Genomic DNA, 16,503 nt, shown 5'->3' with positions numbered 1-16,503 from the left:
GGGAAAATTATGGCCAACCCATTCAGCCTGTTTCATTAGTACAGCCAACAATGTAGGTTTATGTACAGGATACAGTTCAGCTATTAACGCATGTTGCACTGCGTTTTGGGAATCGTTCTGCCTCTCAGAGGCGACAGGTACCTGAAATACACCTCAAGCTATGTGCTCACTATAAACTTTCATCAGGACCGACTATCTACAGACCCTACTGGTGTACAAAAATGAGTTGTGAATATTTAAAAGCAAATTCAAGTTCTTTCCTATCCAAATGCATAGCACACATGCTACTGACTCACACCTCACCACACCCCCGCCACATTTACACAGCGCCTTTCATATCACAGCATCACAAAGCACTTCACGGTACATTTCATGCAAATGCACTGGTGATAGCAGCACTTGGCACAGTGATACTTAATAACACTGTTCCTCCCCCCTTTATCTTCCTCGTCATTCACGCTCCGCTAGTGCTGCAGGGGACAGGTAGCCTGCAGCCACCAGCTGCACGTCTGTGTTAACCCATTCAGGGTTAAATGAAATGTACTTGGTATTGAATGAATGGGTTAAACCAGGCGACAACTCTTGAGAACAGCCAACTCACGCAGAGGTGGAGACCGACGTGGACACTAAACGACAGCTGTGAAGACTCTTCTACAACAGAAATCCTTACAACTAAGGGGCAAGCTGTTACAAAATGCAATACAGAAGCAGGCTGCTCATTTCCGGTCCTGTACAACATTACGCTGTTGGGACTGCATTTTATTTATGAAGGGTCTAAATCCCCACCCGTCTGGTGCACACAATAAAACCATTGACACATATTGACTGTGCAAATATTTAATTTACAAAACACATTTAATCGTATAAGACAAACGACGGCCATTTCACATAATAAAATCTCAAAAAACAGACCCCAATTATCACATTCCAGATACAGCAAGAATAGATCGATGGCCCAGCTCTACATAAAACTCTTCGTGTATGATATATATTACATTTCTTTTTTTCACATCTCATTGAGTATATGTTTTAAAAAAAAAAGCATCTTAAAAACGATATTTTGATTTCAGAGCACACATCTGCTTTTTGTATGGGCTCTCCTCCATCCACCCGGCTTAGCAGTCATTAATCTCTGCAACAAAAACAATGAAGTGAAATTTGAAAAGGAGGAGTTTAACAAGAGCTGTGGTACAGATGGGAAAGGTGGAAAGCAGTCAGACCCAGGGCTGCAGGTTACAGTACAACAGTTAACTCTTCCACACAAGTCTGAACACAAGCAAAAGAGAGAGGGCTTAACAGGCTTAAACAATTAAACACTATCCAAAACATGAAGCGTTTGAAATGTTGTCGAAACTTGTAATCTATTATCACAAACATGCATGTTAAAATTAGTGTTCCTAGGAGTTTACTATACACTTTCCCTTTAGTGTTTTATTACATTTATTTAAAACCATACCGTTTCTTGTTATGGGCTATCCGAGTAGTTAGCTAACATTTCTAAATAAATCTTAAAGTACAAAACCTTTATAAAATTAAACAGAATCTCTAGAGAACCACTTTGGCCCTGGAAAAAACTGCTTCAGTTCCTGAGACTGACAGATGTGGGCCTCCTGAGACTGTGCGATCTCATATACAAAATATTCCATCAGCAACTCTCATCCATTCCTGATTTTACAAGCAAAATATATATTCACCGGAGCTTGTTACCTATACACTGACTAATCTGGCCCATATTAAAACCTGGAACGGGTGAAACTGCCATGCAACAGGAGTGGTTTTCATCCCTGCCCCAGCACTCAGGCTTGGGTGCAAGACGCACAGAAGCATGCAGCCCTGACCCTACCTTTGGCCAGTCTCTCCCGGAGAGCTCGGATTGTCTCAGTCAGGGTCCGATTCTCGTGCTGGTACCATGCACACCGCTCACACTCTCTGCAGCCTGAAACCACAAACACCACAACCATGAACCAACACATCTGCTGGGGCTCATTATGAGAGAGATGACAGGGCGTGTGTGTTGCAAGCTTTTATATATCAATTGCTATCACTTTTTGTGTCCCCTTTAAATGATAAAGAAGCGAGAAATTGCCGAAACTCAGTCCCTGAACATTGTGCAATTTTTTTGTACTTAATGTAAGCTCTGAATAAAAGGCAGGGTGAATGAATACTTAAAAATCAAGCTGTACATAGAGGTTTGCAAATCACCAGCCTTGTCGTTCGACCTTGTGATACGTGGGAATGACGCTCTACCGCCTGTGAATGGATCAAAACTCCCACCCTAACAAGCTGTTAATGTTTGCTGAGCTGCCTGGAATCAACCAGGATTCAGTAGGTTTGTATCGCCTCAAAAGTAGCAATTCAAAATTAATGCTCAAGTTAACTTGTTATCTGGGTTTCTACTGACCTTGGAGAAATGAAGAAGAAAGAGAGGTCAACTGTTAATGGGCTTTGTCTCACTAGGGAAATAAGACCAAATTTGGTCAAGGAAATTATTAATAATAATATTTATTTTGTATAGCGCCTTTCTTTAAAAGAAATCCCAAAGCATTTACATAAAACAATACAATAAAAACTATGCAGTGCAGTAAGCCAGTGTATAAAAATGAGTCTTGAGGTATGACTTAAACACACAGACTCCGAGTCCCTGACAGAGACAAGGGGCCAAAGACCAAAAGGCACGCTCTCCCACAGTTCGTACTTTTGTTCTTGGCATAGAAATGAGATCATTTTCAGCCGAGCGCAGGCTGCATTGGTGAATGCAGCAGCAAAGCAGATCCTTGGCGTAAGATGGACCAGGCTAGTCAAGGCTTCGAAGGTCAGCAGGAAGACTCTACACTCTATATTTAACTGGTTACCAGTGCAGAGATGCTAAAACTGCTGTTATACAGTCATGCTTTCTTTTCTTGCTAAAACTCAAGCAGCAACATTTTGAATGTATTGCAACCTATTAAGAGCATTAGCGGAAACAAGGCATTCCCTAGTCAATGAAATGAAGGCGTCAGTTTCTCCACATCAGACATTCACAAAGAGGATCTGAGGCGAGCGATATTTCGTAGATGAAAAAAAAGATACTCCACAGCTATTTCTAACGTGGGCCTCAAAAGACAAGGCAGAGTCAAACTTAACACCTGCACTTAATTTCACGATGCAGGACTAATCTCAGGTCCATTAACGTCCAAACTAAAACTACCAATTTTCGCAGCTGGTACGCAAGACTGCTATCTTGCTAAGATTTCATTGCAGAAAATTCTGCTGCATCCAAGTTTGAATTTCAGTCAGGCAGTTAAAGTACAGAGACAGCCAAAGCAGCATCAGGTTTAGCCTGCGTGTCGTCACCATAGCAATGAGAACTAATGTCATGGCGATTAATTATTTGATCGAAAGGGAGCCTACAGATATAGCATATAAGCATAGCACATAAAAACTAATGTAGTTCTCCAAACGATATCATCGTGATTAACAGTGTCAGAGGTCGCAGTACGGTCCAAAAGAACCAGAACAGATGGAGAGCCTGAATCTGCAGTCATCAAGCATCTGTTTCCGTGCCATGTAAACTACGGAAGCCAGCTGGGTCTCTGTGCTGTACCAAGTAATTTGTTTGCACAGATAAACCACATCTACACTGACGCCAGCTCAGAATGCCATCTCGGTGCCCGGGCAGCTCAGAAAATCGACTCTTACAATGTGAATATAAAAAAATATTGCCCTCTAGTAGCCATTCAGTGGTACTGCATGTGCAGCTGTGAAATAGTCATACCCCCCGTTCACACTTGTGCTTTAGGCCAACCCAGGGCTGCCTCATCTAATGTGTGAATGCTCGAAAAATGAAAAGGCAACTGGGCCGGGTGAAGTTTAGACCAGCTTTGTGATGCAGCCTAAAGTACCAATGCCGTCTCAGGGCCGGCCTATCTGCCTGTGTGAACCCAACGCAGGCCCTGGGCCGGCCTAAACGCGTCAGTGCGGTGACCGTAGCTCAAACCACTCCCCTGCTAGGTCGAGCGGAGTAGATCAAAACAATGTCAGTTTTAAGGGGTAGCAGCTGGGACAATGCAGAAACGAACACATGGCGGTCCATTTATTCAGTGCTTGTCAGGCGCGTCAGGTCCAATTTATTTTCACACGAGTTGTTTTAAATATTTTTTTTTCCTAGAGTAAAAGCAGGTTTAAAATGTATTGAATCACAGAAGGAAAGTCCTGCATCTTCAGCCAAGCCCCACCCCTTGATCGCTGTATTTTTCTCTTTATAGCCGTAGATACTCTCCCGATCACTCGTTTTATCACTAAACTCCTCAATAATGCGATCCAAGTCATTATTTTATTACTATAACAACTCCAAAAAGCTCTGCAGATGTCCGTGATATTCTTTCAGCGCTGGATGCAGAAGCAGCTACCTCCTTTATGTCCCTGTTATCTCTGGTGAAAACCTGCAAGTTTGTCTGAGAACTCTCGGAAATACTGAGCAGCAGGACAGAGATAAACCCACCAGGGATCTTGGACTTTAAGGGACCTACAGTGCTCTCCAGCAAGTTAAATAGCAATGGGGAAAGCACCGAATACAAATGACACTATTGATGATGATGATGATGATGATGGGTCAGTCATGAATGGTAAGTATTTCTTCATCGTACAGCTTTCATTAAAAACGATAAAACTTGCGCTCTCTCCCGCTCTGTGTGTGTGTGTGTATATATATATATATATATATATATATATATATATATATATATATATATATATATATATATATATATATATATATATATATATATATAACACACACATTTCAGATTGTAGCTAAGACTAATCTAATATCGATAAATAATGCATACGACGTTGCATATTCAGTCACCATTAACATAATAATCTGTATTGTGACTAATGTAATGTACACGTCCTTGTTTGCTGCATTTACACATGATTAAACACGAGCGCTTCTTTCCACAGTAACCGACTGCACTGTCAACACACGTCTTTATCGTATCTTATGCAAGAAGTACAGTAACAACAGTCTGCAAATTTCCCAGCTCAGTCTCTTATGTTGACTTCCGGGAATGCAGCGTTTACGTCACTGTTCACATTCCCGACAAGCACTTCACCACAATTCAGGCTTCCTTTTCAGCCACATATGTGAACGCACTTAGACCCCCTAAAACCTCAACTGTGAACGGAAAATGAGGCGTTCCAGAGACAGTCCAAGGCCGACTCAGTAAGTGTGAACGGGGTCAGAGTGTAGTTTCTTATTGGAAGGGGACTAAAAACAGCACAAACCAAGAGAGACAGCAAAAAATACAAACACTCTAGATTTCATCATACACACTTAGAGAGCTCAGTACCTTGACTTTCTTTAAGGGGGCCGACTGCTGGCTGGTCGGGTTCAGGTTTGGGGCAGTTGGATTGGACTAGATCGTGAGAGAAAAAAAGAAAAAAGTAAAATTTGAAGACATTCATATCCTGCGCTATATACATATTTGCGTGTGTCTATCTATACACTCTTCAATAACGCAGCAAGCCATTACCAAGGAGAACAAAAAGAAGAGTAAGGCCACCACAGCACCAACTGTGTGTGCATCAGCAAGCAGGCTGAAAATAGACCGAATTACGTACTGGGGATCAGAGCTCAGGAGGCACTCGGCACTCCCCACTCCCCTTACCCTCGGTTTGCTTTACTGGGCTAATAGCAGGCTGCTCGGGTTCAAATGTGACATTGGCAGAAGTGGGAACAGACCCTGGGAAGTAAGAGAAGTGGGATGGCAAAGAAAATCACTGCATCAGCAGTCACACTGGCTAAAGCCTGGGCACACAACCAGCTCAGCTGGAAATTAAACACAGGACTCAATGTTGGAGAAATAGGTGGGGGTGGGGGGGGAGCAACAGCATAGCTGACAAAGAGCTCACAGCAGTAAGATCACTCAGAAGAGTCTTACCCTCTGCTTGTTCTGGGCTGCTAGTGGTGAGGCGCTTGTGTTCTTGGGTGGGGTCCAGAGGTGGGGCAGGCTCTAGGAAGAAGGAGGAAGAAGTAAACGCGAGAGAACCCCAAACTCTGCACAGGACGTTCTCATTTTGAACCCCAGTGCAGTCACTAATGCAGTAAAGCTAAGGGGTAAGACACACTGAATCTACAAATATAAAAGCAATATTGGAAATTCAAAAGCCAAAACATACACCAGGCTGCTTGGTACAGTACAGGTCTTACCCTCGGCTCCTGGCAGGCCGGAAGGTGGGTCAGCACCTGGGGATTTGGAAAGAAAGGAATAAAGATCTGGACATTAGCTTTGTTCACAGCAAGGACAGGGAGCGTAAACAACAACAACAACAACTCCCATCCAGATAACCAAGTGCCCACAAAACACTATGCAGCGTGAGCACTGGCCTTGTGACAGCGAGCACACTCAACACAGTGGAGCCTCACCCTCAGCTTGCTTCAGGGGGCTCCTAGCTGGCTGCTCCGGTTCAGGTGCGAGGTCCACTTGAGAAGCAGGAGCTCAGAAGGAACGCAAGTTGACAAAATTAGACAGGAATATTGGACAGCCAGCAAACTCCAGACGTCCTGAGAACCTTCACTAAAAAGCACTTCAGACCTGCCTTACACTCGCTGTGTCGATAGACTCACAGCGCGCTGCTCAGGTTCAAATGTGAAGCTGGCAGACTGAGCAGGACCGAGCACGAATGAAAAACAATCTAGCAAACACTTCCTGGCAACTTTAATAGAGTTAACCAGGCCCCAAGAGCCTGCAAAGTCATTGCACGCAGTTTGCTTTCTGCTGAATCACTCATTCCTTGTACTATTTCCAGATCAGTTCTATGGAACTGAAGATTCAAGACAGGATTTAGAGAGAACCTGGACCATGCAAAGTCATGCATTACTCAGCACAGCTCACAGGTACCTCAGTTGTGCATTACTCAGCAGGGCTCACAGGTACCTCAGTGGTGCATTACTCAGCAGGGCTCACAGGTACCTCAGTGGTGCATTACTCAGCACTGCTCACAGGTACCTCAGTGGTGCATTACTGCTCACAGGTACCTCAGTGCATTACTCAGCAGGGCTCACAGGTACCTCAGTGGTGCATTACTCAGCAGTGCTCACAGGTACCTCAGTGGTGCATTACTCAGCAGGGCTCACAGGTACCTCAGTGGTGCATTACTCAGCAGGGCTCACAGGTACCTCAGTGGTGCATTACTCAGCACTGCTCACAGGTACCTCAGTGGTGCATTACTCAGCACTGCTCACAGGTACCTCAGTGGTGCATTACTCAGCAGGGCTCACAGGTACCTCAGTGGTGCATTACTCAGCAGGGCTCACAGGTACCTGCATTACTCAGCACTGCTCACAGGTACCTCAGTGGTGCATTTCAGCACTGCTCACAGGTACCTCAGTGGTGCATTACTCAGCACTGCTCACAGGTACCTCAGTGGTGCATTACTCAGCAGGGCTCACAGGTACCTCAGTGGTGCATTACTCAGCACTGCTCACAGGTACCTCAGTGGTGCATTACTCAGCACTGCTCACAGGTACCTCAGTGGTGCATTACTCAGCACTGCTCACAGGTACCTCAGTGGTGCATTACTCAGCAGGGCTCACAGGTACCTCAGTGGTGCATTACTCAGCACTGCTCACAGGTACCTCAGTGGTGCATTACTCAGCACTGCTCACAGGTACCTCAGTGGTGCATTACTCAGCACTGCTCACAGGTACCTCAGTGGTGCATTACTCAGCACTGCTCACAGGTACCTCAGTGGTGCATTACTCAGCACTGCTCACAGGTACCTCAGTGGTGCATTACTCAGCACTGCTCACAGGTACCTCAGTGTACTGCTCACAGGTGGTGCATTACTCAGCAGGGCTCACAGGTACCTCAGTGGTGCATTACTCAGCACTGCTCACAGGTACCTCAGTGGTGCATTACTCAGACCTGTCTTACCTTCAGTTTGTTCAGGCGGGCTCACGGCTGGCTGCTCTGGTTCACATGCGAGCCTGGCTGATGGAGCAGGATCTGGGATGACAAAAGTAGAAAGTTAGCCTACAAAATCCTTGCAAATTCAATAGGACACAGAGTCATGGATTGGGAATCCGAGATGCAGGTAACTTCCACTGAGTCTGCTGTGCTAGCTCTGTACCAAGTGTGCATTAGGGAGAGTGAACAGCCAGCCCACTCTATACAGTACAGCCAAGTCAGCACACAGCCAGGGCAGTGCAGATAATTCAGCAGTGACTCCTCTTACCCGGAGTTTCTTTTGCTGGGCTGGAGTCTGGTTGCTCAGGTTCGAATGTGAGGTTGGCGGACGGGACAGTAACTGGCAAGAAACAAAAACAGGTTAGCAAGTCAATATTACATCTATATAGAGTTAGTACATCAATACTGACTTTGCTTGAATACAAGCATTATATATTGAATATACAGCAGAAACCAACACAGCAGAACTGGAGGGGAGATTACCAAAGCCAGACACCCCACTCCCCAGAACAAAGAAAATAAATCGAAAATTGAGCTGTCAAACAGCAGCGCCCGCAAATGGTCTCATTAGGTTTGATTACAACAAGCAATGTGTAAATATACTGCCTACAACCTGGCATTAATGCATGCCATAGTCAAAACATCTCATTTTTCAGAACTGCAGTGCGTTACTCAGACCGGTCTTACCCTCTGTTTGTTTGGGGGGGCTCACAGATTGCTGCTTGGGTTCAAATGTGAAGTTAGCGGAGGTGAAAGGACCTGGGAAGGAAGTAGAGAATCTCAGTACCGTGGAAACTAACTTCAAATATATAAGGAACTCAGTTGAGACAGTGGATCAGTCAACCCTTCTTACCCACAGTTTGTTTTAGGGGAGTCCCTCTTGGTTTGGCACTGCCAGGTCGTGGGGTAGGACCTTGGGGGAAAGAAAAACGGAAGGTCAGGATGACAATGAAAATTCTTTCAAAGCCTGTCAAAGTTGCGTTTTAGAGAACATCTGAAGTGTACAATGTTACATCTTCAGTTACAGCAGTCCTCACTGGAGTTCATCACAAATTGGATGAGCTCAGTACTATGAAAGCCTCTACTGTTACCCTGAAAGAAAGGAGAGCCCCCCCACCTGTTATCTGCCTCTTTGGAGTTACCAGGCTGCTCTGCCTCACAGACGGCCTCAGCAGTCCTCTTGGGGCAGAAGCAGACGCTGTGGGCTTCTGGGGAATCCTGCAGACACTTGGGATTGACGAGCCTGGAACTGCAAGACCAAATAAGAGACGCATGGTTAGGTGAAGAGATCTCCGAGCGCTCACACACCCTGGAACGGGTCCGCTTACAAGAAGGGAACAGTCAGCAGATATCAGTGAAAAGAAACTTCAACTCCAGTTATCAAAATCATCAGTGGCACAGCAAAGACTAGCACAATGATACGGCATCCCACACACTGCACTGCTCAGAAAGTTTACTCAACTTTGTGACCCTAAACTGGAGTGAGCAGGGATCCTATGGATTACCGCTTAGCAATATAAACACAGACTGGGGAGGCACAGAACCCTGGAAAGGGCTCTTATATCAAAGACTTGGAGGGAGGTGGTTCTGGGTTTATGGTGCCAGCTGTGATGCTCGTCTCTGGAAGGGTTAGGTTCTGTACCCATTCTGCACAATTTACCCAACCTAAATCAAACATGAGTTAATAATAAAGCAAATAAAAGCCCTCCTTACTGATTTTCTGCCTCTTTGCCGTTGGAAGGCTGCTTTCCTCAGTCTCTCGGAATTTCCCAGACTGTCTCCGCACCCCAGAGGCGGTTGCAGGCCCTGAGGGCTTCTGGGTAATCCCACTTGGGCCTGGAATGGCTGAACCTGCAAATTGGCAGAACAACTTCAGTGAAGATGAGTTACAAGACCTTCCCAGCTCCCTGTCTTTAGCACCACCACCACTCTGCTACACCGATGGAAATTCTTCTTCTGGGTTATAACCGTGACAACCACCAGCACAGGATTGCCATCAAATCATGAAATGTAAAGAATATACAGAAAGACAGGAAATTAACAGGACCATCATGTCCTCGAGATGTTTTTCATGCTATGCTGCTGTCAATTTTCTTTAGTACTGCCAGACATTAAACGCTGATGTGGTTCTACAGGAGTCTGCGTATAGGAACACCTCCCAGAACACTTCCTACGCTGCTGCTGCATTTATTAACGTGTGTAGGGGTGCTGGGCTCCGTTTTTTAACATTACTGTCATTATTATAGTTTACTAACATACACTTGCCTATTGCTTTTCTCTTATTCTGTTCATTTCATATGTCAATGCACGTGTGTCATAACAAGTAACACATATTTATTGATTCATATTGTGTCTGGTGGTCAACTCTGTCTTAGAGAACACTTCGCCTGCTTCCCGTAGGATGTTCTCCTAGCCAGACTCTACTGTATGTATTACTGAATGACATACTGTTTGTAGCAAGACCTCTGGGGCTGACTGAGCCTGGCTTTCGCAATTCCTTCCCTTTCAGGTCAGCAGACACCCTGGGCCCCTGCAGAGACATGTGGGGGGGCCTCGTCCCTGAGAGGGCTGGCTTGGGAAGGCTGGAGCCCAGCGCCTTGGTACCTGAAGCAACACAAGCCTGTTTAATAAGCAATACAGCAGTGAGCCATGCAGCACTTGAGGTACAGAGAAACCTGCATTTTTAAAAGGCAACAGAAACACACAGGTACCATACTGTAAACCCCAGAGGATGCAGTCAAAGTACCAGTTTACTCCAAGCTTAGTATGACCAAAGATTTTATGGTGTTTGAAGTTATGGACGAACCACCCCGGTTGACCACTTCATTCCGGTTTTCGTTCCCAATGGTAGGACAGTGAAACGGGTTACCTTGTCCTACGATCACAATGCATCTCAGAATCATAACGAGACTGTTACTCTTGAGGGCGGTCAGCGTGACTAAGCCCTTTCTCACCAGTAGCTGCAGGAGGCTTGAGGCCACTCGAAGCCGGCTTTGCGGAGTTGCACGCTGGAGTGAACACAGAGGTCTGCAAAAACAACAAATATATCATTAATGAATCGGGAGCATCCATTCTCATTTCATAGCGGTGACTACTGAAACCGCATAGCAAAACCAGAGGTTATTACTGCTGGATATGCCAGGGAATCTCATCTGCCAACAATGCTGAACATTGATATTGTTCATCTGATGGTGGGGGTGTCAAAGCTTACCTCTGCTGTGCTGGAGTTCTTCCCTCCTCCTCTTTCAGGCTTCTTCACAGATGCTGGCCTGGGGAGTCTCTGAATCTTGACACCAGGTTGGGCTGGTCCGGAAGGGAGGCCAAAGCGGGGGTTCCCCAGGGAGGCGTGTTGTGACTGCACAGCCCCCGGAGGCACCAGTGTCTTGGGGCGTGTGGAGCGGAGCGATGGGGGCACCAGTGTCTTTCTAGACAAAGTGGGCAGCCCTGTCACCGACGGTGGCAGGAGAGTCTTTTGCTGCCCCAGAATATTGGAGGGCCGGACGCTCTGGCTGGCTCGAGTTGGCAGGGTGCTGGGCTGAGCGTTCGATTGGAGTGGCTTGTTGTTGCTGCTGCTGTTGCTGATGCTGCTGCTGCTGCTGCTGCCCTCTGCGCTCGAAATGCTGAACAAGGCACTGGAGTCTCTGTTGAAGGAGAGGCACTTCATCGCTTTGCCCTGCTGGAAATTGGGCCCAGCAAGCGGGGTCGAGGTGACCAGGCAGGAGGACTTGATATCTGGGCTGCCATCCGCAGGCCACGGCAGGAAGCAATCCTGGCCCTGCTGGGAAACCACAGGGCTTGTCAAGACACTGCGGCTGAAAGTGCTCTCGCTGGGAGGCCCTCTGCCTGCCACCCTGTCCGTGGCTCCCCTCTCTCCTTCAGGCACTCCGCCTGCAGCTCCAGGCTTCAGTTCCCAGGTCTGGTTGTGGTCAGCCTCCCTCTTTGCTGGATCCACTTCCATTCCCGCTGCGTTCTTCAGGTCCGTGGTGGCATTTGGCAATTCCATGGTGGCATTTTTCAGGTCCACAGTGGTGCTGGGAAGATCAATGGTTGCATTCAGGTCCACCATGGTGTTGGGCAGATCGATGGTGGCATTACCTCCGACGCTGGCGCCCTCCCCTTTTTTCTCCAGACTTTCCTGAGCCGCGCCGGACGCTCTGTAGGAGCAGCTGCCTGACAACTCCTCCGCTTCCTCCACCGTTTCCAGCAGATCCGTGGCATTCCCACACTCCTTTTTCTCAGACTCCTCGCAAGTCTTTCTTTGCGAGGACAGAGAGCAACTTCTCAGCGCTTGCATCCGTTCCAGCAGAGCTAGGGCGTCGGGCTTGGCCGAGTCACGCAGCGAGGATCCAGCAGCCTTGCTCTCGTCGTTCTCCTCCCGCCCTCCTCCTCCCTCCTCCCTGGTTTCGTTCAGCTCCACCAGCTGCAGGTTAAGTTTCTCCAAGTCCAGGAGGCTCACCCCCCACATTTCAGAGGTCTCGGGATTGATGCAAGACTGTTCTATGAAAGACTTCATGGGGGTCCAGTCACAAGGAAGGGGTTCTGCCTCAATGGTAGAAACGTCCACGTTGCTTCCATCCCTGGCTGGCTGAGCAGCTTTCCAGGGGGTTCCTGGGGTTGAAGGATTGCTAAGGATCTTGTTTACGACGGAGACACACTCCTCTGCGAAAAAGCTACAAAACAGAGCAGGCGTTTTCTCTGACACCTCCTCCTTCTCTTCTATTAAAGCAGCTTGCACAGGGTGCTTGCTGGGGGAGGGGACCATGTGTGGAGACCTTCCCCTATGATCTAGAGAGCAAGACTCCTCCAGGACAGGGCTCAGATATCTCTTCTTTGACAGTTCAGCCGCTACTGGGGTGCTGAAATATCGGCAGCTGGCTAACTGCTCATTCCCCTGGAGTATAGGTGGGGGGTGCAGCTCAGGTTCTGTCCCGCCCCCTTCTAGTTCAAGGACTTGCTCAGCAATGTCGTTACACTGAATCCGGGCAGCGCTGGGAGGGTCTTCGCTTGTTTCTGCCTCCTCCTCCTCCTCGTAGCCACTCAGCACCACAGTACCCTGGAGCGTCTCGACAGGGGGGCTGTCGGGAGCCTCCGTCTCCAAGCCCGACAGCATTTCTGCTGCGTCGCAATACGCCTTCTCAAAGGTGCAATTGCAAGCGCTCCCCGTTCCTCCAGAGGCAGGGCTCCCTGGACTCCACACCACCCCTCCCTCCATCGGGAGAAAACTTCTTCCGTCTCTTTCCAGACCCTTCTCCCCGCAGGCAGGCAGTCCGTTCAGAACGCTCTCAACAGCCATTCCCACTGCCTCCACCCCACTGTGCTTCGGTATCTGTCTCAAATCCCCATCCCCCAGGCTGAACCTCCTGGTGTTAACAGCTTGCCGTCTCAGTAGCTTCCCCTCCGGGGCACCTGCTGAAGCACTCCTCTCTAAACAGGGCTTTTCAAGACCTCCGATCTGGACGTTATTCCTGTCTTTCAGGGGCTGTCGTCTCAGGGTCCCCCCTTCTTTCCCCAGTGGGGGCTGGCCCACCAGTTTAGGGGGAGCTGCGGTCGCCTCTGGATTCGGGAGGGACTTCTGTCGGAGCTGAGGGAGAGAACGGCGTCTCAAAGCCAGGACTTGACTAGACAGATTGACCTGTTGAGTCGCCTGGGAGGGCAGAAGAGAAAGAAAAACAGTGACGTTCGCCAAGAGCCGAATGCTATACTTGCAGAGCTAAACTGTTTGGTTACAAAACAGCTGGTTTAATTTAGATTTCTGCTATTCATCCCCCCACCTCGCTATTATTAAATTCAGTCCCTGAGCTCAGATAGCCCTCCCAACCCATACAATTTAATTACAGTAGGGCGTATTTTGAGTGTGACACAAAAAGCACAGCTTTTACATAGTTATAAAACATGTATGTAATCCATTTAAACAAAGATCTCAACCAGAAGTCCCTGCCTGTCTGTGTACACGCATCAGAATTGTGTGCTTTTTGTGCTACTGTGAGACAACCATCAACAAGACACGTGCTTTCTGACAAAGTGGGCTACACTGATGTCATCAAGGACTACATTTTGGGGTTCTTTTGACGTAGTTGTGGGGGCAACACTGTTTTAAAAGTATTTACTTTATAACTTTTACTGGGGGGTGTTTGACTGCCAAAGCCTATGTGTTTTTTGTTTTTTTTTAATGATTTGGTCAGTCATAATAGCCTATTGTGAGCAGAAGTTCAAATTGTTCGAACATCAACAATAATACCAAAAACAGGTGCCGAAATCATATCGCGTTACTAACGGCAACCCAGCCTTAAAGAGTTCTGCCACACATCATACTTGTATAAAACAGAAGTAAAAACAGCAGCTGATTTAACATTCATTCTTACCATTTCAAGGCTTCAGGAGTCTTGAGTGAATTGGAAATGTGGATGATAATGCACGGTATCTTGCCGTACGCCTAAATAACTAATATTCAGATTCAATATAGAAAAACAAAACGAAATAGTCTGTACAGTGCTGTATTTAGTTGTAAGAAGCCAAGCTGTTTAACACAGCCGACGAGTAGTGAAACATTTTCATACAAAAAAATAAAGAATATGCTTTCCTTCAGCAGAACTCTGCTGCATTCACACAATTATCGATTTAAATATATCGTGCTGTTTGCAAAGTCCCGAATACAGGCAGTACACTAATAACAGTAAATATGACTACAGCTACCGAGCGTCTTCATTTAAACTATTCGGCAGGCGTGATCAGTTCTATATTCAAGGCGGCTGTGTATTGTTTAAATCGAAATAACACTGTTCGTTTTAAATTGTAATCTACTGAACTCTGCCCCAGCCCTGAGGTCTCTCTCGCCTGTGCTCTTCTTGGCTAGTTTTGCAAAATTCAAACTTCGTTAATCCAGTTTTTCACAGACAAACCAATCAAATTAGAGTTTTTTTTACCCACGAGACCCAGGCCAGCCAATCACGGTACACGAATCGCAGCCGGGACCCTTGTCGCCGGGCCAATCACCGGACGAGTTGAAATAATGGGACGAAATGGCAAGCAACGACATTGCTATATTTATTTAAAAAATAAATAAATGAATACATGAATTAATTATGTCATTTTGTTCGTTTTCCTTCAAATAACAGTAAACCACGTGTTACTGGGAGAAAGCGTTATAAGAAAACATGTTCAGAAAAAAAAAAAAAAAAAAAAAAAACTGGGAACTACCCAAATACAAAATCAGAAGATTTACGATGAGAAGTGGAGCACAACTAGCTAAATTATCTTTATCCAAATTGCCTCCTGAAAACATGTCCAATGAAAATAAGGTCCAGCTTACTAAATTACAGGGCAAATTAGATCAAAAATATATTTACAAAGCAAAAGGAGCTTTTATTTGTTCAAGAATAAGATGGGTGGGTAAACAAAAATCAGCTTATTTTTTTTTTTTTAAACTGGAGAAACATCACTATAAGAATAATTCCATAAATAAGCTTAACATTCACAACACGCTTACAGATAACCCGAAGGAAACAGTTTTGTATGTCTTTCTACCAAAATATGTATGAATCTAAGCTCTCTTTGGATTCAATAGAATACTTCTTTGCATCAGTTGAAGAAAATATAAAGACAATTATAACATAAAAAGATAAATAATAAAATTAAATTAAATCTGGGCTACATCTTATTCGGAATAACAAAATATGTGAAAACAGACCGAAATGAAATCTTTCTGGTAAATCTCTCGATCTTGTTGGCCAAATTCCATATCCATAGATGGAAATTTACTCTCCAAAAACCTCATTTTTTCATGTTTTCAAAAGAAATGGAACAATTTGTTAGTATAATTTAAAAAAAATCTAATAACAAAAAAGCCATTAAGACCTATAATATGTGTAAACGCTCTAAAGCCTGTGTGTAGTTGCATGTTGAGATTCTTCCCCGTGTCAATGATAATTTTATGTTACAGCTGATATCTATTGTATGGAACTATTTGTCTCTATTTTCTGTTTTGCTTTTTTCTTGACTTTTGATCCAATAAAAATTGAATTAAAAAAACAAACAAACAAAAAACAGTAAACCACGAGTGCACCAAGGAGAAGAACCGCGGGCAGAGTTAAGCAGAGTGCAATTCATGAGATACAGTGTAGAAACGGGACTGCACGAAAACCTTCATTGTGCGGGCCCAGGTCAAAAACTTAGCCCCAGTGCAGCCAGGTTTAGGCGAATCTGTCAATTCATACATTTCTGCAAATCTGTACCACGCTTCAAAATGTAAAGTATCGTAAAATATAACAAATACCTTTAGATACGTATTTTCTACTGATTCGACTCTAGATTTTTTTCTTGTCGCTCGAACATACGTAGGCACGCCAAGGGCGTTACACTACAGAACTGGTGACAAATACAGCATTTAACAGTATTCGGCAGTGTGATTCAAAACCATAAACCAAAGCATCGCAACAATCACTAGCTGGCGCGTGTGTTTGTATTGTTTAACTATAAATAATCAGCGCCGCTTGTTTACAGCAGACAGGTGGCAGGGTCCAACACCTGGGCTTTAATAGAAGTAGACCTCGCCCCT

General features: G+C 45.7%; 1 protein-coding gene across 3 annotated transcripts; it reads right to left on the bottom strand.

Annotated features, from left to right (window-relative positions):
• Positions 1 to 836: 836 nt before the first annotated feature.
• Positions 837 to 14,878, bottom strand: LOC121318894 (proteoglycan 4-like). 3 transcript variants are annotated; one of them, XM_041256073.1, is made up of 16 exons: positions 14,312 to 14,868; positions 11,161 to 13,593; positions 10,904 to 10,976; positions 10,398 to 10,553; positions 9,663 to 9,800; positions 9,067 to 9,198; positions 8,803 to 8,862; positions 8,637 to 8,708; positions 8,218 to 8,289; positions 7,917 to 7,988; positions 6,407 to 6,478; positions 6,191 to 6,226; positions 5,922 to 5,993; positions 5,331 to 5,396; positions 1,844 to 1,936; positions 837 to 1,132 (listed from the first exon to the last, which is right to left on the bottom strand). In XM_041256073.1, the coding sequence occupies exons 1-16, from the start codon at positions 14,312 to 14,314 to the stop codon at positions 1,116 to 1,118; spliced, it is 3,567 nt and encodes a 1,188-aa protein (XP_041112007.1). In that variant the 5' UTR covers positions 14,315 to 14,868; the 3' UTR covers positions 837 to 1,115. The 3 variants fall into 3 exon arrangements, with proteins under 3 accessions (XP_041112007.1, XP_041112008.1, XP_041112009.1); XM_041256074.1 differs by lacking the exon at positions 10,398 to 10,553; XM_041256075.1 differs by lacking the exons at positions 837 to 1,132; positions 1,844 to 1,936; positions 5,331 to 5,396; ... (2 more) ...; positions 6,407 to 6,478; positions 7,917 to 7,988 and having other exon boundaries at positions 8,807 to 8,862; positions 14,312 to 14,878.
• Between the last annotated feature and the right edge of the window lie 1,625 nt (positions 14,879 to 16,503).

The sequence above is a fragment of the Polyodon spathula genome, chromosome 7 (assembly GCF_017654505.1).
Source record: "Polyodon spathula isolate WHYD16114869_AA chromosome 7, ASM1765450v1, whole genome shotgun sequence".
In the NCBI taxonomy this organism is placed as follows: domain Eukaryota; kingdom Metazoa; phylum Chordata; class Actinopteri; order Acipenseriformes; family Polyodontidae; genus Polyodon; species Polyodon spathula.
The sequence above is the reverse complement of the archived record's forward strand: the minus strand, read 5'-3'. Positions and strand labels throughout refer to the sequence as shown.

Excerpts from the sequence above, each read along its gene's own strand:
- LOC121318894 (XM_041256073.1), bottom strand. Across the intron at positions 10,554-10,903 it reads CAAGCCTCCTGCAGCTACTG|GTACCAAGGCGCTGGGCTCC; the intron begins GTGAGAAAGGGC and ends GTGTTGCTTCAG. Across the intron at positions 7,989-8,217 it reads CCCAGCAAAAGAAACTCCGG|ATCCTGCTCCATCAGCCAGG; the intron begins GTAAGAGGAGTC and ends TTGTCATCCCAG.